The 20576-nt window shown below is 33.4% G+C and overlaps 1 protein-coding gene across 27 annotated transcripts in view; it reads left to right on the top strand.

The window, feature by feature from the left end:
* LOC105491823 (regulatory factor X3) overlaps positions 1-20576 on the top strand; it is a 320376-nt gene that overhangs the window by 227110 nt on the left and 72690 nt on the right. For all 27 annotated transcript variants that reach the window (XR_011612518.1, XR_011612519.1, XR_011612517.1 and 24 more), the window contains 3 exons: positions 3233-3414; positions 8188-8307; positions 19167-19288. Coding sequence is in view for 23 of the 27 variants with exons in the window: in XM_071077749.1 (XP_070933850.1) it covers positions 3233-3414; positions 8188-8307; positions 19167-19288 (424 nt within the window). In the remaining 4 variants the exon portion in view is untranslated. The remainder of the gene's footprint in view (positions 1-3232; positions 3415-8187; positions 8308-19166; positions 19289-20576) is intronic.

Genomic DNA, 20576 nt, shown 5'->3' with positions numbered 1-20576 from the left:
TATATAAGACGAACAATCAGTTTATAAAACAGTGCAGATTTTTTGACTTACCTAGCCATTTCAGAGGCCTGCCTAGCCAATCCAGTAAAAGGTTCACTTCCTGTAAATTATTCAATTGGGATATAAGTAATATCATTTAGGCTTCTAAGTAGTTTGTACCAACATTTGCTATAATTATCTCACTATTTCTATGAAAAGTTTTCTTTATTAAGAGTGGGCTGATTAACCCATATATATATATATGTATATAAATGTAAATATACTATTGGACTCAAAATATTTTATATTAAACTTTAATATTTGTACTTTTACTTTTATAAAAGGTAATTTATTACAGTATCCTTCAAATATTCTATTATTGGATTTTCTTTTTCAAATTTTGTAGTACAATTTTTAATCTACAAGATAATTCCTATGATCATGAAAAATAAGTAAGCTCTCATTTTTACATATTTGTCTTTATTTTTAAGTAATTAAATGATGCACGAAGACTAGTATACAAGTAGGGCAGTTTTTAAAATGTTTTATTTGTTTCTGGTTAATTAAAATTATTTTTATTTGCTTTTATCAGACTAAAATTACATTAATCTGTTTTTATTATTTGTATACTTTTGGTTGTAAAGTTCATATTATAATATTGACTAATTCCATTTCTGAAAAAAAAATGCCCTTTAAATCAAGATTTTTCTATATCGTTTGTCTTCTGTTCATTAGCAAAGGAAGTAATATTGATTTATTCACTCAGAAGAAATCATACTATTATACCTTTGACAATATGCATTATTTTATGAGGATATGTAGATGTACATACAAACATATCTTTGGCGTTTTTAACTTACACATATTGTGTGTTCCATGCTTGTGGATGTGGAAACTTCATTAGTTTACTTGAAATATACTACTCTGTTTCAAAAAGTATTAACGTTTTTTATGTCTGCCTTTCCAGAATGTTTTTCTTTCATGTCTTCTTTATAGTCCTTTATATCAAAAACCTATATGCCTTTATTTAATATATTAAGACTGCCAATAGAAGGTGGTCAACCCTTGCTCTGTGTAGTATATGTACACAAAACAAGAACCAGCACTGTTGTACAGTACAGCTCACTAGGACTGCCATAACATCACTCAAGTGCTTCCCAATCTCAATCATTTTACCAAAGCATGTGGATGAAATATATGAATCAGGATTTTATTGCTGCATTTTATGTGTAGTCTCCCTCAGCTATACTCAAAACTAATAAAGTCTTAAAACTAAAGAAAAAAAAAAAACACTAAAGATACGTGCTGTCCCACTGTTGTAGGCAAAATACTAATTTGAACCTCAGTAACTTAATTTCCCAATCAGACTGCCTTATCTCTTTTACACTAAATGAATATGTGTAGTAAACCTATTCTGTGTGTCACTTAGAATGCTCAGAAATCATGTTTAAGCGCCCCTGGACAACTTGTTTACTGACAATCAGGTTCCAGATGATTCATAACAAAATAGTTCTTCTGGCCCGTAATACTTTTATGTCATTGTAAAAACGAATGTTTATTTTGTGTAATCTTTTTAAACTTGTATAGGTCAGCCTTGTATATGTTAAGAGGTGTTATGTACATTTAAATGTGCATATTCATTCCTATATGTGCCCTGTGAAGGACTTCAGGTCTTTCTGATCAAAATTTGAATTTTATTTTTAAAAGTACTCTGGATTGTCTTGTAGATTTGGTGGCTATGTTTTGTAAGCCAACTATCAATATGGGTTTAATGACATACGTTTAATTACATAAACATCATGTAGGAATATTTGACATTAAAATGGTTTTTGGAAATTAGTTGTCATGACTAAAGTCAGTAATTCTGAAAATATTTTTAATGAATTTTTAAATTAAAAGTCTGAAAATTCAGGTTCTAAGTTTGATTGCAAATCTTAAAATATGTAAGCAAAATGGAGAAATTTTTTATTTATTTAGATGTTCATATTATCATTTTTAGCATTTCATTGGAAATTCCTGGAGGACAAGGATGAGATCACATTCATTTTTGCATCACTAGATGCCTGGCACATTACCTGGCTCATAGTTGGTGCTCAATAAATGAATTCTTTGGCTTCTAAAATTTATATTAACTTGAATTGTGTGTTAAATGTCAGCTCTTTATTACACCTGTCTTATATATGGCATGAAAATTTTTTTTTGAGACAAGTAATGTGAAGTATTTACTGCTTTTGTGAAACATTGGTCTGGAGTAATCAGGATATGTGAATTGGAAACCAGCTCAGGCATGGAAACAATATGTGACTTTGAGAAAGTAATTTAAGTCTATTTCAGTTCTCCTTTTATAAATAAATAAATGAATAAAAAATTTAATTTTGCTAATGTTAAAATTCAATAATACAGACTTGGATTCAATTTTCTAAAATTTTCTTGTACATCCAGTGCTTTAAAGATGTTTTTTTGTAATGTACACAGGACAACATAAAACTTTAAAATGTGAACATGGACTGAAAAAGTATTGCGTTACCCACTACCATTGCAGTGTGCCTTCCAAAATTATGAATAAACACAGTTTTGAGGCAGAAAAATTCAAATGGTTGTAATAAATGATTCATTTTCATTGCATGTAAACTCTTTGCCAATGTCTAGTTAGTTTATTTTCATTTGGGGACAAAATGACTGCATTTTGTCCTTTCTGCTTTCAGAATCTGTCCCAGTAGACCATATTGTTATTTTCTAGTGGTAATTTGAGATAAATAAATTAAAATTCTATAAAAATGAATATAACTTTAATATAAACACTGATACCAGGCAGGCTGCTGTTCATGTGTTATAACAAGCCAACACTAAAGACATCTTATGTACCATGCTACCAGGCTTGGTAACATGTTTTGTTCCGTAGCAATTATATTTCTGATATTTACGACCAGTTAATGGGATTATTTGAACTCCTTGAAGTGGTATCTATTTTCAAAATTGCAATCAATACAGAGAAAATTAGTATGTCTCTACATGTGCTTGAATATTTGAAGAAATGGATATTGTCTGAGATCCTTAGTGATGTTCAGCTATTTACAGTGTTTCTGAGCATTTTCAAAGGTAGATTACCAGCTTCTGAATTACAGTAGTTTACTCTATCATAAGACTTGATGAAGAACTTCTGAGTATTTCTGTATGTTGCGTTTGCAGTGTCTTGTAGAAATTTTGGCAAATTATGTGATTTGTCTGTGTTTACTGTGTCTTATTTCCCTAGCTCCAGTGGCTGTTGGACAATTACGAGACAGCAGAAGGAGTGAGCCTTCCCAGAAGCACTCTATACAACCACTACCTTCGACACTGTCAGGAACACAAACTGGACCCAGTCAATGCTGCCTCTTTTGGAAAATTAATAAGATCAATTTTTATGGGGCTACGAACCAGGAGATTGGGCACTAGGTTAGTATTGAAAAATAAGATCATAAACTAATCTCTGTTTTTCAAACTAGAGCAATTCAGTATATTGTTTAAACAAAAGTACTTGATTACAGACAATATGTAAGGAAATACGTAGAATGAGCTCAGTTTATAACATCCCCAGGAAAAGGAAAGGACGTTATTCAGTGACTATTTCCAAGCCAGAATTATATGTTGTCTAAAACATTAACCGAGCAAAGCTTTGAGAAGAGCTGATTCTCAAACTACATAGAAATTAGTAGACCAGCCTGTTAATGCAAGATTTGCATATGGTGCTTTAAGACACACACATACACATACACACACACATAAAAAAATGTATTCTCTTATTGAAAGAAATCCTACTAATGATGATGCATTAAGTGACATAGTAAATGGAAAACTATGTATCTCTTAACTTTTGAAAACTTACATTTGTCTTTATAAATAATTGTTCAGTTAGAGTAAGAAGCTAAAGCAGAGTTTTTTCATTTGATTTCTGGAGACCAATTAAAAATCATTTGGTAAACTTGCAATATAGTGTTTTAAATTCCTCAGTGATAAGATAGTTGTATTTTACCTCTTATTAGCCCCTACTATTTTTTCTGCTTTTAATGTGAAACCATATGTGTGTGGAAGGAAAAGCATAGTATAGTTCAATTGAATTGAAACAATGTGAAGAAGTCATCTCTGGTTTTTCTTCCTTTGGAAATAAGAGTGTTTTCACCAACCGAAACATCATGAAAAGAATACTTAGAACTCTGGAGCTTCATTTTTGTCTTTCCATATTTCTATAAATTATCATAAGATAATTATTTTAAGTAGCTGGACAGAAGGCTATGAATGTTTTTAATTTCCTAAATCTTATAGAAATCATATAAAAAGTTAAAATAGAGATACTATACTATGCAACATTAGGTGATTTACACTTCATTAGCTATAAAGCACAACTTCAGAGTATTTTAGCAAAGAGGTTTTTTTTGTTGGCTTTTTTTTTTCTTTGTTTGTTTGTTTTTTTGAGATGGAGTCTCATTCTGTTGCCAGGCTGGAGTACAGTGGCACAATCTCTTCACTGCAACCTCCGCCTCGCAGGTTCAAGTGATTCTCCTGCCTCAGCCTCCCGAGTAGCTGAGACTACAGGTGTGCGCCACCACATCCAGCTAATTATTGTATTTTTAGTAGAGATGGGGTTTCACCATATTAGCCCAGATGGTCTCCATCTCTTTGGTGATCCACCTGCCTCGGCCTCCCAAAGTGAAGAGTTTTTAATCTTAATAAAATAAGCACAGCCTTAGTAATTGACTTCATTAAAAATGTATACCAAAAAGAAGAGTGAGTGTTGTGGGGAGAAAAGATTGATCTTTTTGTCACCATCACAAGACTCATAGCTAGGACCCCTATAGCAAAAGATTAACAAGGAAAAGCATACAAATTTGTTTAATATAAGTTTTACATGACTGGGTGCCTTCAGAAATGAAAGCCCAAAGAAACAGAGAGAACTGTATGTATTTTATGCAGTCTGATGAAGTGAATAGTTCTGGAGAAATTGGACAGAAAGGAGTATGATCTAATGGTTCTAGAGGTATGATCTAATGGTTCTAATCTGGGGGAAACTAAGCAAGGCCTGTTTTGTTTTGTTTTTGTTTTTGTTTTATATTTTTGAGAAGGAGTCTCGCTCTGTAGCCCAGGCTGGAGTGCAGTGGCCTGATCTCAGTTCATTGCAACCTCTGCCCCCTAGGTTCAAGTGATTCTCCCTGCCTCAGCCTCCCGAGTAACCCCGGTTACAGGCGCCCCCCCACCCACCCACTGCGCCCAGATAATTTGTGTTTTTAGTAGAGATGGGGTTTCGCCATGTTGGCCAGGCTGGTCTCAAACTTCTGACCTCAGGTGATCCACCCGCCTCGGCCTCCCAACATCGTGGGATTATAGGCGTGAGCCACCGCATCCGGCCCAGCAAGACCTGTTTGTTCAGATTTTTCTGCATCCCTGTGTCTTCAAAAGTAAGAACGTTCTTTTCTGCAAGGTATAGGAGGACCCCTCTGGAATGAGGGTCCCATTACCTGTTTTCAGGAGAAAGTAAGCTAGGTTTTATGGCCTGCTTCAGAGGAGAAGGAGTGAGGGGAATTTTTTCTAGTTTCTGTGGCCTGCTTCTGTTGTTTCCTCAAATGCTAAGGTGCCATAGTTTGGGATAGCATGTCCTAAACCTCTTCACTGTCTCAGTCTTATGAGATTTACAAGGCCTGTATCTATTCAAAGCATGAATTATTGCTTTCCGGTTGCATTTTAAGTGATTATACAGCTTTTAGATTGCTGAAGGTTTAGCTCTCTCATAAATATGTTTCCTTCTTTCTATACTTCAAAAGATAGTATATTTTAAACTGAAGAATATGATTGTCTATTCACACTAAAGGAATAGCTTTCATTCCCTTGAGAAAAGCTTTTTGTTTCTATAGTATTTTTTTTTTCCCAAAACCACAAAAATCATTATTTGGGGACCTAACCTACTATCTCCTAGCTGGTGGCTCTGCAGTTATGCATACCGTGCCAATATTTTGAAACTCTGGGCTTTATTCAACATTCTAATAGCTGTATTGTTGTGCTTCTTTTGTTACTGAAAGGGATTTCAATGGGTCCTATTTTGAGGCTCCGTTCAAACCTTGAAACACGTCTTTAAAATAGAAAGGGACAAAATTGGGGTTGTTTGGTTTTGTGAATGGGTAGAATCCATACTCTGTAAGTACATATTGCAGTATTGCAGCTTTTACCTTCTGATGTTCTGGGTTCCTCCCACCCGCCACTATGTAACAATTATGAATTATGTCTCCTGTTTGTTTTTTTTAATTGTATGTAGTGTTTGCAATTAGGTTTGTGAAGCGAAGCCTAGAAAAATAAGGAGAAAATAAGTACTATGGAGGGAGTTTAAAGAAATGAAGTGTTACGAAGATAGAATTCTAATGTAGAAAAACTGGCAATTGTAGGAGTAAGGTACTAGACATTCTTTCTACCATATAAACTGTTTTGCGTTTACTTTCTACTCCTAATCCAAGGAGCAGATGGAAAATTAATGTAAATCATGAGGCAAACTAAATCAAATACTTTTTTTAAAAAGTGAACTATATGTAAAACTATTATTAATATTATCCATCAATAAAATAATCTGGTGAAACCACTCAAACCAGAACCAGATCTTTTCTAAAGTTTTTGGACCTTAGTAAACAAAAAGTAAATCAAATCACTGTTTTAAACAAAGGCAAATAAAAAGGTGCCTTTTGTTAGATCCCATCTCCAGGTTAAGTTTGAGTAAAGAAGACCATGGATATACTTCTCTCCCCCAGCCATTCCCAATGAAATACAAAGAACCTCTCCCAACCCAACTAAAATGTTAATTTGTAGGAAAGGCACCCCATCTATTTGAGGTCTCACAAGAGAGATGTCATTTTCTTCTGTAGTTTTGTCTTGTAAGTAATGCCTCCTGCTTCCTACCCTACCTCCACTCCTTAGTGTCCCCCAGTTTGTACAGGAGAACACCACAAATTGGGTATGTGGAATTTTTTGGTTTGGCTTATTGCACCTTTCTGCAGTGGATTTTCAAGACAAGATCTAATCTTTGCAAGTGGAAGGCCTTGCTTTACGGGCATTAAGTTTCTTTATCTGCTTTATTGTGCTGAAAGCATGTAGATATTTGGATGCCCTACATTTTTTTTAAACTAGCAGTATAATTTATGTAATATGATTTTAATGTCTTCAAATATGTATAAGGTTCATTTAATATATGTTTTTAAATCTTGGAAGTACAATTCTGCCCTATTTTTATAAAAAATATTTAATCCATACTCTTCTTGCATTTCTTTTTGTAAATGGAAGAAAAAATTGGAAAAAGCACTGATGTATTGCCATATATGGACTTGTGAAAAACTACTATTTTCTCTTTGCAAGAATTTACATATGTAAGATGATATTTTGCAAGAATTTGCAAATTCCATTCAGAGCAAAACTATCATTTCTAATAGCAAACATGGTCTTTCTCATGAACATGGCGAAATTGTGACATTTTTATTCCAGGTGGAAATTTGCATTTTCATAGAGAAATTTCCCCATGTCTGTTGTGACAAATCCTATTTAGCCTGCAGAACTGATACAAATCCATAAAAACAGAAACTAATAAAATGTGTTTCAAAATCAGTAGATTAAAGACTTACTTTCTTTTTAGGTTTCAAAATATTAAGTAAGTCTTTACCACAACATTTTGTAACAAATAATTAAGTTATCTTACTTCATCATCACTGAAGTAAAGAGAAAAAATGTCGAACTTATCCAGGAAAGTAGAATTAAGATTTTTTTTCTTTGTTCTGTATACATACTTTACAATGAATGCGTATTCACTGACTGATTTTTGTTGGCCTATTAACTAATTTTTACTGGCTAAAAACTTTTTTCCTATCTTTACCCTTCTTAACTAAATTTAAAATAGATATTTGAAAATGAAATGTAATTTGTATAGAACAAATGGACTGTTTGACTAATATTTAAGTGAAAGTTTATGAACAAATATCTTTAGCAGGGCCTTTAGCTGATTGATTTAGACTCTTATTTTGATTCTTCAAATTTTATCACCATAAAAACATAAAAGTATTCAGAACAGGTTAATCATAATATATAACATTAATATACTGTTTTTACCAAATTTTTCCAAGTGTGAAGTTTAATGGACATCCCATGTGATTAATATTAGTTTGACTGACTTTTGTTTCTAATATTTCTTGTTCGCTAATGAAGAGGAAACTCCAAATACCACTACTATGGGATTCGTGTCAAGCCAGATTCCCCTCTTAATCGTCTGCAAGAAGACATGCAGTATATGGCTATGAGGCAACAACCCATGCAGCAGAAACAAAGGTAGACTCTGACATTATCGTTGATATGTCCAAGCTATGTATTTCTTAGTTGTTCGGGTCTCCTTTTTTCTGAACAAATACCTAAGTATAAAAGAATGTTCTTATTGTTGGCATGCTTTCACTACGGATAGTTCTTAAATATGATTTAGAATTTCAGTGATCCCGCCTGTTTTCCAAATTTTTAAAAATTACTTATCAGTCAGCCTGTTTGGTCCCTTTTAAGTGTGACATCCCAAACTGTTCAGACAGGGAAATGAAACACAAACATAAGGAGCAAACCCAAGCAAATACCAACTGGAGAAATTGGTTTCAGTATTCATGAGCTTCTGACTTGCTATTCTGCACATCCCTCAAGTCATTCTTTTTGACACAGTATGAATTTTTGCAGAATGTTTGGGATGTCTTACATTTGCTTTGAATCCAACTTTCATAGATACAGAATTGCTGATATTAGAGTTGTAAGAGATCTCAAGCATTCATGAATGGATGGATGGATGATGGATGGATGGACGTATGGACAGATGGATGGATGGATGAATAGAATCATAGATCTTAGAATTGAAAAATATGTTAGTCTAGTCTGGCCTTAAAACCTTATGACAATCAAAGCATTAATAGTCTCTGTTTTTTTCAGATGAGTCCCAGAGAGGTTAAATGATTTGCACAAGCCCATAATGAAGTTGCATAGCCAAAAGGGCCTTCAAGTCCCATGTGACTTATGTCACAATTTAGAGTAAATAAAATGAAAAAATCCTTTCCTCTTTACCAGCATAGCTCAACCAAGACAGTAGTTATGATTTTTCTTTTCAAGTGAGCATGCAGAATTAGGTAGGAGAAAGGAGGCCTCTGCATAGGTCCCAATGTAATGATCTGTAGTGATTAGTTGCCTTGGCCACATCTCCCCATCCATGCTAATTCACTCAGAAGCATTAACTCTAAGATAATGTCAGAGAAAAGAATGTATCACACAGTAATTGTATACTATTTAGTCAGCCAATACTGATTGAGTCTCTACCATGTGTTAAGCCCTGCATGCAGAGATAAGACACAGTTCTATGTTTGAAGAGTTAAAAAATTAGAAGGGGAGGCACATGGAGAATGGGAAAAAAATGGAAGGCAGTCTGGGAAGTGCTGAAATAAAACTTTGATCAAGGAACTATCACAATACAGAGGAGTTTTCAGGAAACTCTGGGAGAAAGGGAGATTGGGAAGTTTCTAGAGAAAGTGCTATTTGAGTAGGAACTTAGAGAAGTCATAAAAAGAGAAATATTGAAGCAGAAGGAAAATTCACCTAGGGGTGAAGTCCATGATGTCTGTGGTAAATGGTCCATGATATATTTAGTGAGGTTGGTATTACAGAAGGAGAATCAAGGAGTTAATTGAGTAGTTTAGTGGGAGATGAGATCTTAAAAGTAGTTTGGATCATATATTAAGGGATTTGCTTGTATGTAAAGCTAATAAGTTTGTTCTTTGTGCAGAACATAGCTTTGAAGCTATGTAAGGCTTTGAAGCAAAACAATGAAACTTTGATTTTTTCTAGAGAGATGACTTTTTGATTTTGGGCAAGACATATTTAATGGAAAGAGACTGGAGGTAAGGATACTTGTTAAGTGGTTTTTTAACACAGTCATAATTTCCAGTGTAAGTTTACCAGACTGAAGACTCAGTTCAAGATTGGCTATTATATAAAAGGTATCTTAAAGGTTTTAGATTTTTTTTATTACAGATTCTCAATCTTATTTTTTAATTGCTGATTCTTATTTTTTGATGTATAGCCAGTGAAAAATAAGGTCTCTGAAAAAAACAGTAAAATAAATTATAGACTAGTACCTCATAGAGTTGGATAGTACCTCATAGAGTTTGTGTGAGTTGCAATAAATTGTTACTGTTTTGGATTATGATTGCTTTTTGCATCTGTTAATGGCAGCACTTATAGCCTTTACTTTCTGGTGTGATTTCTGCACTCATGCACAGCAGCACTACACAGTGGAGATGATGGTGAAATCAAGAAAAAGAAAGTTTGCTTCAGAAATAACATATACTCAAACTTAAGTATGAATAAAAACTTAATAAATTATACCTAGGAATTGAAGCCCATTATTTGACTGCAAGGAATCTCCTGTGATTTAACTATAAGGAATTCTAGCAAGCTTTCATAGAAACAGAAGCCTTCAAGGGACATTCTTTATAAAAAACCTGAGTTACATAAGTAAAGCCTAGGACTTTCTGTGGTCTCCTCATGAAACAGATTCTATAAAGATTAGCAAGCCATAAAAACCCCTACCTTTTCAGGATAGTGGTACTTGAGTTTGAAAACAGATAAAATATGGAGACGTTTGAGAAATGATATAAAAATCTCAGTAGTATTAATAAATTGAGTTTGATTGTTATTTCTTGTGAAACAAAAATGTGAAAGAGCCATAAAAGTACTGAAACTTCCTTTAATTTGTTGGGTTTTTTTAATGATACAAGTTTAGGATTATAGACAGTTGCTGTTAAAATGGTATCTTGCTAATTGATTGCAGTGTTAGTGTTGCCAATTGCATGGGCCTCTCTTATAGGGCAGCAGGAGTCTTCTGTGGTCTCTCTGGAGGAATCTGTCCACTGACAACACTTAACTGAAACCAATTACCCTGTTGTGCAGAAATATTTAGACAGGAAAGAAGGAGTTTCTTTTCATGGGTGTGTACACAGGCTAATTTAAGAATATTTGTTGAAAACAATGGGAAAAGAACTTCTTAAAATATATTTTATGGCTTAAAAAATTTTTTAATGATGATTTCAAAATTCAAATGATTCTGCTGAATACAGTAAAAATTATGTAAAGAGACTGCCAGTCTCTTGCAAAAATACAAATGACATGTGAAAGGTTTAAAGTATAAAATAGAAGATATTTCAAAATATTCACATTATTTGAATACTTGAAGGTTTATTAAATGTATCCATGTGTGCTTATCTTTCATAATGTAGATTTATGTTTTATATGTTATAGTGAAGAAATGCAAGTCTATGCAGTGATTATTTTGTTAATTGAATTCAACTTTTGGAACTCAATTTGTACATTTTTCTTGTGAATTTGGAATTATTGTTACTGTAGGGATAATAGTGATTATTGTTTTTATATAGCTCACAATTTCTTGAGCTCCTTTATGTAAGGTATCACTTGAAGGTTTGATAGGGTGGTAGAGGAGATCTCCATTTATCTATAAATCCAGTTCCCAGCAATACAACTGTATGGAACATAGCCATGAGTCTGAAAATAAATGTAAACAACTTCTGATTGGAAAGCAGATGTCACAGAGCCTGCAGTTTCACTTAGTTGAAAAGATGAAGCCATTCTCAAGCCATTTTACCTAAAATAAAGGAGATTAGAACCCACTTGGTTCACAGACAATCATGAACTATGACAGCTGGCAAGAAGAAATACAAGTAGACAGGCTCTTCTGTTTACTTTAAAGTTATTCAGTACAACAGTTTGTGGACACTCTGTGGAGGGGCAAATGGACTTAGGCACTCCAGTAGATACTTCAAATATCACTCTAATGACTAAAATCTAGCCTAACACAATATAACAACTGCTTTGCGTATTGATGGCATTATGGGTAATCAAGGAGAGGTAAAATACCATGGTCTTTAAGGAGGCAGGAGAATGTGTAACAGTTTTTGTAAAAAAAACTTCTATTAAAAATACTTCATATGAAAATAATTTTTTTGCACTGAAATGAGGTGATCTTCAGTTTTTGATGAAATTCACTCATGGACTAATTTGTTTACCCTAATTTAGATAATAAGTAAGTTAGATTATTTAGAGCAAAAAGGAGATCAGTAATTTCCAGCTCTCCAAACCAAGTACAATGTTTGCTGCAGTTTATTTTTAATAATGAAAAGAAGTACATAGAGAGTATTGACACATATATTTTAGATATTTTTCCAAATTCCAGTAGTGAAAGCCAAATACTTTTGATAATGTGCTTGGCTGTGTTTGATCCCAGTAGCCGTTCTCAAAATATTAAATGTCATTTGTCATTTCTTCAACAAATACTTATCAATTGTTATTTGCGTAACAATCTGTCAATCACATCTAAAAGACATAACACAGAATCATAGAGTGTTAGAGATGGAAGGAAGAGATCACCTAGTCCAACTTACCCTCTTAATGAGAAAACCGAAGTCCATAAAGTTTAAATAACTTATCCATAGTCATATAGCAACCAGGATAAGAACGCTTGTCTTTATTCTTATGAGACTTCCACCCTCAATGAAGTAAGATAACCCAAACAGAAACACACATGTAATAAAAGTTTTGCATATGAAATAAAGGGAGAAATCACATTTTAATGAGTATGTTTCAAGTAATTGAGGAAATGTACTACCTCCTGCCTCTTTTCATGGTCTCTTCACGGCAATTGGATTCTGTGAAAGAATAAACCTTTCTTTCACAGGATGTGAAGTAAGAATGTCACTAAGAAGAGAGAAGAGAGGTCATTTAGAAAGATGGTACAGCAAGGCTACTTTTGTTTTGGCTGTAGATAGATGTAAAAGTATGCACATTCTTTTAGAAGTGAGAGGAAATTTAAGAACTTTTATCATTAGATGGCCTTTCTTAATATAGGGTTCAAAGACTAGTTAAACGAACCCTATATTTAGAATTGGAAAATGGGGAATTGAGTACAGACTACATGGGCACTTCTACAGAGTGTATGAGTTAACCTCACTGAGCCTCAGGTTCTTCATCTGCGAAATAGAAATTCATAATAGACTATCTCACAGATTGTTTTGAAGTTCAAGTGGAATTAAAGTATCTGAAATTTTGTTTAATAACTGGAAGTGTTCAAGTGTTAGATAATTATTATTGGGATCACTATTATATGATGAGTACTGGAGAAAAATATCTTTCTTATGGAATATTTAGTGTTTTGAAGGAGAATGAAGCCTGGCAGTTGGTCAAATTGGGCTTCCATTTCTCTATACCTCTAGGCTAGTGGTTTCTAACTTTGATTGATGTTAATAGTTTATCATTCCTTTCCTAGACATTAATGCCCTGGGGTCATTACAGAGTTAAACATCTAGTGCTGGTAAATTGCTCTGAAGCAGCTGAGGGAGGCAGGAGTCTTTAGTGAGAAAATAATCAGGTGCCTGTGTAATTGGCTTTTGGATACAACTAAGGAATGTTGGCATTAAGATATTTAATGTTCACCATGCCACTGCTCTTGTCCCTGATGTAATAATCATCTTTTCCATTGAAGAGAGGAGAAACATAAATAATCACAATTCAATAACTACCAAACTATAGTAATTTATGCAGTTTGTTAATAATAACAGTCACCACTTATGCTCCTAAGTAGTATTTATTGAACATTTAAAATGTTTTTCAGTAAACACATTACACGCAAGATCTCATTTGGCAATTATATTGTTACTTACTAATAAGGAAACTGAGGACCACTTAATTTTGCTGTATTCAAGAAACTCACTAATTTATTCTTTCCTAGATAGAGCCTCAGATGCCTTTTTTGTTGTTGTTGTTATTGTTTGTCTCTTGGCATCAGATGGAGCCAGATTGTCATTCTCTAAATAAAGAAGGTGGGAAAGGGTAAGAGATAAAAGAAATGTCATGCATACTTGTAGCAAGAATATATCAGTTCTATATAGCTAACCATAAACCACCTATGCTTAGAGGACTCAATGAAGAAATTCATGAGATCAGGGAATCATGTCTTTCTCTTTCAGCACTGCATCCTCAGCACCTGGGAGAGCTCTAAGCACATTGTCAGTGCTCTCTAAATATTTGCTGAATGAATGTCCCACAACTCTGATTTTCGCCAGCAGCTTCAACCGCCTCCTTTACCTGCTGCAATTAACATATAGCCCGTTTCAATTTAATTGTTTCTACCTCTTCTTGCCCAATTATAGATGTAAAGCTAATGAAGAGACAAATAGAGAGCCACCAATAAGAATTGAAGAGATGGAATACCTATATTAACCAGCAGGGTTGATGTTAAAAGTCATTTGGATGTATTATGAATATATTCATTGTGACATCAAAGTTAGTTACTATTCTAAAAGAATGGAACTCTTCATATTTACTTTTTTCTTCTGATCCATTAGTGTTTATATCACTTGGTTCATTTCAGACATGAAGTCATCTAAAGACTTTCTGGGACAGTTTTTTTCCAAAGAAGATTACAGTATTCCAGTAGAAAATTCTAGCCTCCTGACCTTGTTCTGAGCTCAGTATTTCAATTTATTCATGCAAATAAAATGATTGTGTAATTTCTGGAATTACAAAACATAATGATGATTCCTTTTGCCTGTACAGTTTATATTTTGTGTTTTGCATGTGCATTTTTCAGCCATTTTGAAAGGATTTTCCAAATGTTTCATTTAATCTGTTGAAAATCCTTCCACCTGGTGTTGTTAGTTGAATGTAATGGTAAATATGTACCATTCTTGCCTTCCATTGGACTGTTTTAGTATCCATGTGTGTGGGACTGACAGAATGTTACTTTTACAATAGAGTTACAACTCTCCAAGTCCTAAATGGCAGCTATGACTAACCCCATGGAGGAAGATTCCTAATTATTTTCTAATTTTTCTGTGTTAATGACAGATTTTATGCATACAGTCAGCTATTAAAGCATTAGAGTTTCTTTTATTTCTTAATCATTAACAGCTTTAGCACTGATTGCCCATAGAGTTCCAAGCTGTTAAAATTATCATTTGCCTCTTACTAATTTTGAAACCAGGAGCTGTTTCATTATTTGATAAAGCACAGGTCTTTCTCAGAGCACACACAATGCAAGAGTACTAAGAGTTTACTCTGGGTAAACCGAATCTAAAAATAATTAATTTGTAAAGTAAATGGAAGTAAAGGGAGGAAAATACTCTTAAATATTTAAAAATTCAGTATTTTTAAAGGATTCAACAGAAAGGGTTTTTTGTTTGGCTTTTTTTTTTTCCCAACAGAAAGCTCACCTGTTTTTTTAAATTTATTCCCCACATATGGTAGATTTGATAAAGTTTACAGTGATTATTTTATGAAGAGTATAGAGAGTCAGAAAATCTACATGTCATGTTTCAATGCTAAAATGTCAGTTGAAATTCAACCAAGGTTAACATAATGTAGAATTATTATGTGAGCCAACAGAATGTAAAAGACCTCTTGGAAAAATTATTTTTATACCCAGCATTTTAAAAACCATGTGCCTATAGTGGCCTACCCATAATACAGTATGTGCTCAATAAATATTTGTTAAATTGATTTGATATATGTACAAAATCAGTTGATGATATGATAAAATCAAGCATGTTACCTTAAACATTTATTCATTCAAATATATTTATTGTACATTCCAAATACAGTTTTTTTGAGAAAAATTAAAAATTGATGACTTATTTTATTTAAAATGATGTGGTTTTTAAAAAAAATATTATTTGATGTATTTCTACAACATTGGGCTGAAGGAATCTATTTGGGACCAACAGCCTCCTATGGACTAGGGCTGTACAACCTACTTAAGAAATACCTCAGAGACTTGTTACAATAACCAGTTCCTAAGCTCCACTCTCAGATATTTTGGGGGTGGGTCTAGGGTGAGCCTAGGCACCTGAATTTTTTGAGAAACTACCTAGATACTGATAGGCACTTAGATTTCAAAACCAGTGATATATAATCTACAACCACTGTTTCTGAGAAGAATCACTTGCTACCGGTATTTGTTTAGCCTATTTTTTAATGTAATTGTTCTTGACTTCCTGTTAAACTCCCTCCTTCTTTGGGAAGACACAAAATTCTGAGGTGAGGGTAGGGATAGGATATTTTCCTTAGTTAGGGTACCATGAAAATGAGGATCTAGGCTTTCTCAGTCCATTATTTCTGATTTCTAGGGATTTTTTCTAAGTTCTAATCCATTGCCAGAAATACCACGACGTGATTCATTACTTAAAGCAGGAAAAGCAAAAGTTAGCACTACCTGGAAGCTCTCTCATACTTACAGGCTCACATTAGCCCTCTTGTACATGAGCTGTATTCCATATTACCTTCTTGATGTCATTCTTTATGGCACAAACCCATCCTAAACTTTATCCCTCGAACTTTTCCCTGAAGGCATAACATACGCTTCTGGCTTGCAGAGGTCCTGTAGCCAAGCAGCCAAGAATGGATGCACATATTGTGTCTTTGCTCAATCTTTGTCCATCTTTCAATCCACTGTTCACCTTGCTACCCTTACTCTTGTGGTTAGAATGAAAACACTCATTTCCAAGTTTTAATATATTTTCTTTGTTTTTCTTTATTTCTACTGTGTATTATAAAATCTTTTCCTAAGTACTGACCTGCGTAGTTTCTCCAGAATTTACCAACTTACCTCCTTTTTTCCCCTGAAAGTTGATCTTGATGCATTTTTCATCTCCCACATAATATAGTTTATCTCTAATTAGTGTTTCCCACTCAGTATCATTAAGTATAATCATATGTTAATTATGATGCATCATGATTTTGATTCCTTATTAAAACTATAATCTCTCCTTTCATTAGGAACTTCCATTTGCAATACTAACAGCTGTCTCCATCTTCCTAAGGAAGCAGACAATCTTGCTTGTAGGCTATAGTCTTCCTAAGCATTTTGTGCAGTTAGATTGTGATGTAACATCTGTCTTTTGAAAACTTAGTCTAAGTGGAATATAAGTCATTTTCTTTTATAGTTAAATTCCATTTGCCCTTGATATTTGTGCCTATTAAGCATCTGTAGTATGTTAAATGCTGTGTAGGACAAAGAAATGTGGGGCAAAGCATAACTGGGCAAAGTCTTGTAATAACTTTACAATCCTGTATTAAAACTTAATGTAATTGAAGTCTATTGGAATTATTTTCATTTTTTCCTTCTCCAGGGTAAATATTAATAATTCAAATTCCTTTAACATAACACTTTTATTTAAGCTCCATGAATCCCAAATTCCATTAACTTAAATGAAGAAACATGGTTAAACAATTTTAGGCTATTTTATTAATGAGATACAATTCCATAGCTGAAAAGGGGAAGCTAAAATCAACTGAAACATGGAATTAATCAATAAGGACAAGAAACTTTCCTGAACAAAATAAGGTTAAAATCATTCAAATCTGCTACAACAGAATGGTTAGCAATTGCTCTACCATACATGTACACAAAGTGCTTGCTTCATAAAGTTTCTTTGCTTCTCAAAGATGATTCTTTAAGGAGGAAAAAAAATCAGAAAAACATTAAATTTTTTATAAACAAGACATATAGCACATCACAACACTAACTCTTCTGTTATCTTTGGATATGGCCCCAGTTGTAAAGCACCTCCCAGAAGGTTTTTCTATTAAATAAAAGATTAGGCATGAGTTCTTTTCTCTCATTAGAAAACAGCAATCAATTTTTTGGTAATGAGGAGTCATCACTAAAATTATATTCATAAGGATGAAGAGTGCCGTACTGATTTCCAGTCTCTTCCCCCTCTGACTTTATTTTTTGTTTTTCATAGTTGTTTGTAAGATATTGTCACATAAGAAATACATGTAAATGTCATTATGAGAGATTTGGCAATTTTTTGAAAGTTTCATTTATCTGAGTTGTAATTGATAACATCCAAGATTGATTCATTTCCTAAAGCAAGCTGAGCATTAGTTTGTATGATGTTCTGCCAGGTTCAGTCACTTCATATCTGGTGTCAGCATGCAGGCGTCTTTGAGTATGTCTTGTTCATATATTAGGGGCATTGTTATTCATAGTAACTTCATATTAATGATGCAGTTGAATTATAATATCAGTATAGGGGTCAAGTGTCTGGATAGTGAGGATATTAGTTTATTTTGTTTGTAAATATAATTAGAAATAGGGAAAAAAAAGAATGGGAGGCCAGACAGCATAATGTCAATGTTATCTCTAGATAGTAAGTTTATTTTAGATTTGAATTTTTCTTATGCTTTTCTGTTATTTCCAAATTTCTGAAATGAAGAAAAATAAGTGGAATCAGAGAAAAAGAAGAAATTACAGTTGCTGCTTACTTATTTTGTTTTGCTTATCCTAGGAGACTTGGCCAGGTTTTTTTTTTTTTTTTTTTTTTTTTTGGTGTATGATACTTCTTTTCCAAGACATCTTCCTTCTTCCCCATGCCACTAAAGCACATTTTTTCTCTTTTAGCTGTATGGAAAGTACATAAGTTCGTATGACTAGGATCTAAAGATACATAACTTTAGCTGACTTTGATTCTTCATTTTAATTTGATAAACTCTGTTTGTAGATGGATTCTTGCATATATTTTGCTACAAAATGATGCTTATGGCCTTTGTATTTGAGGATGTTGATAAGTGTCATGGAGATAAATGTGTTGAGATGCACAAAAGGTTCTAGGAAATATGAAAAACGATATGATAGGATTTGTAGGTTGATCATGTTTTAGAGATATTATCTAATTGAAAGCCATTCATCAACATTTCTCAGGCCTGAGCTCCTAGATCATTGTTCAGATTAAAGTTCCAATATATCCATTGGCCATTAAAAGTTACTTTCAAGCTGTGTATTAAAACTTAATCATGGACATCTTTGCTCCTGCTGTCCAAAGAAATACCTTATAATTCTTTCATTCTTAGGTAAATTTCTGGATTTCCAAAAATGGGTACCCTCCATGCACCCCTTTCCCCCTTTTTTCTTTTCACAATTGAAAAAAAAATATTGCATTCTAACTTTATGAAACTATCAAGGAAAAAAAAATCCTACAACTATCATGAGACATTAAAGAAGATAGTATGAAACTGAATGCTTTGGAAGTTTCGGGTAGTACAAAAAAGCAAGGAATAATTTGGTTTATTTGTTTTTTTCCATCTAATATTTTTAGGTACAAGCCTATGCAGAAAGTGGATGGGGTTGCAGATGGTTTCACAGGAAGTGGTCAACAGACAGGCACATCTGTTGAGCAAACTGTAATTGCCCAAAGCCAACATCATCAACAGTTTTTAGGTATGTTAAGGTGTAATGCATATTAGTTGCTACTAGGATTTTGAAAAGAGAACAATGGTAGTGTTTTCTCCAAGTGCAATGTCTATTATAGATGTCAATGACATAGAAAGATTTTTTTGGTGCCAAAATTATGCACATCATATGTATAACAGTCCTAGTTCATGTCTGCCTTTCGTGTTTATTAGAGCTTATTTTTAAAAATCTCAGGCTGTATAGGACTTTTATGCATATGAATTAAAGACTCATTGCTATGAAATTGTTTTCCAGAATTTGTATTAATTGGCTTTTGTGATCAAAATTATGTTGTTTACTTTCAGTAGTAACTTCAAGTGCCAAAAAGAATTCTCATTTCCTGTGTATAACGTTACATATGCACAGGCTCAGATTAGAAAAAAATTTTTTATAAACTTTTTAAAAGTAATTTATTCATTTAAATTAATCACAGTACTTTCTTTTTGTAATTTAAAGATGGAATACATATTTCTTGTTATTGAAAGAGTTAGGAAGAAAAACTTGCATATTTTTCATATTTTTGCCATAGCCAAAGGGGCAAAAAAGTGGCACTTTAATTTAATTGACAGCTCTTCTAGAGATGAACATGCATATTTTCCATATAACGAGTCAAGATAAGTAGAAGCTATCAGAGAGTGACTGTGTGTATGTGTCTGTGTGTGTGTATATGTGTCTATGTGCACTTTCTGACAAAGACAACTAAAATAGACTCTCAGATTGGAATCATTACTGAAGTTGAAAACATCATGGCAGCATTTCTCAGACTGAAGTCCTCGGGTTATATTCTTGGGGACCCTTGGTCATTCAACAAGAATTTTATTTTGTGATTTCACTTCAATTATCATCTTAAAAACTAAGAATATTCTGGATTACTTAGAAAACTAGAACTAAATACCGTTCTGCAATTTTAGTTTCCATATTTGTACCTGGATTTATGATAAGATAGGCACCAAAATGTCTTACATTAATTGTCCAGAGCTAATAAGAAAAGAACAGAGAGAGAGACTTACTATGTAAATTATGCCTCCCTCACAAGGGAAGCCTAGATCATGTCCCTGTATTCTGTGTGGAGGAAAGTTTCACAGTCATTTGTGCATAGAAGAGTAATGGGAGAAGCGGCCACCACAAAGCACATGTTGGTATAGACCTGTCAGAACCAAAAGATCCTCTGCTGCAGCAGTCAATACTGATCCTTGTTGCAAGAGATAACTTAGTTACAGGACAAGAGCATCATCCATCACATCAAATTAATGTTGTTAAGTTGTATGTTATTTTT

Source organism: Macaca nemestrina, chromosome 14 (genome assembly GCF_043159975.1).
Source record: "Macaca nemestrina isolate mMacNem1 chromosome 14, mMacNem.hap1, whole genome shotgun sequence".
Classification (NCBI taxonomy): domain Eukaryota; kingdom Metazoa; phylum Chordata; class Mammalia; order Primates; family Cercopithecidae; genus Macaca; species Macaca nemestrina.
The sequence above is the reverse complement of the archived record's forward strand: the minus strand, read 5'-3'. Positions and strand labels throughout refer to the sequence as shown.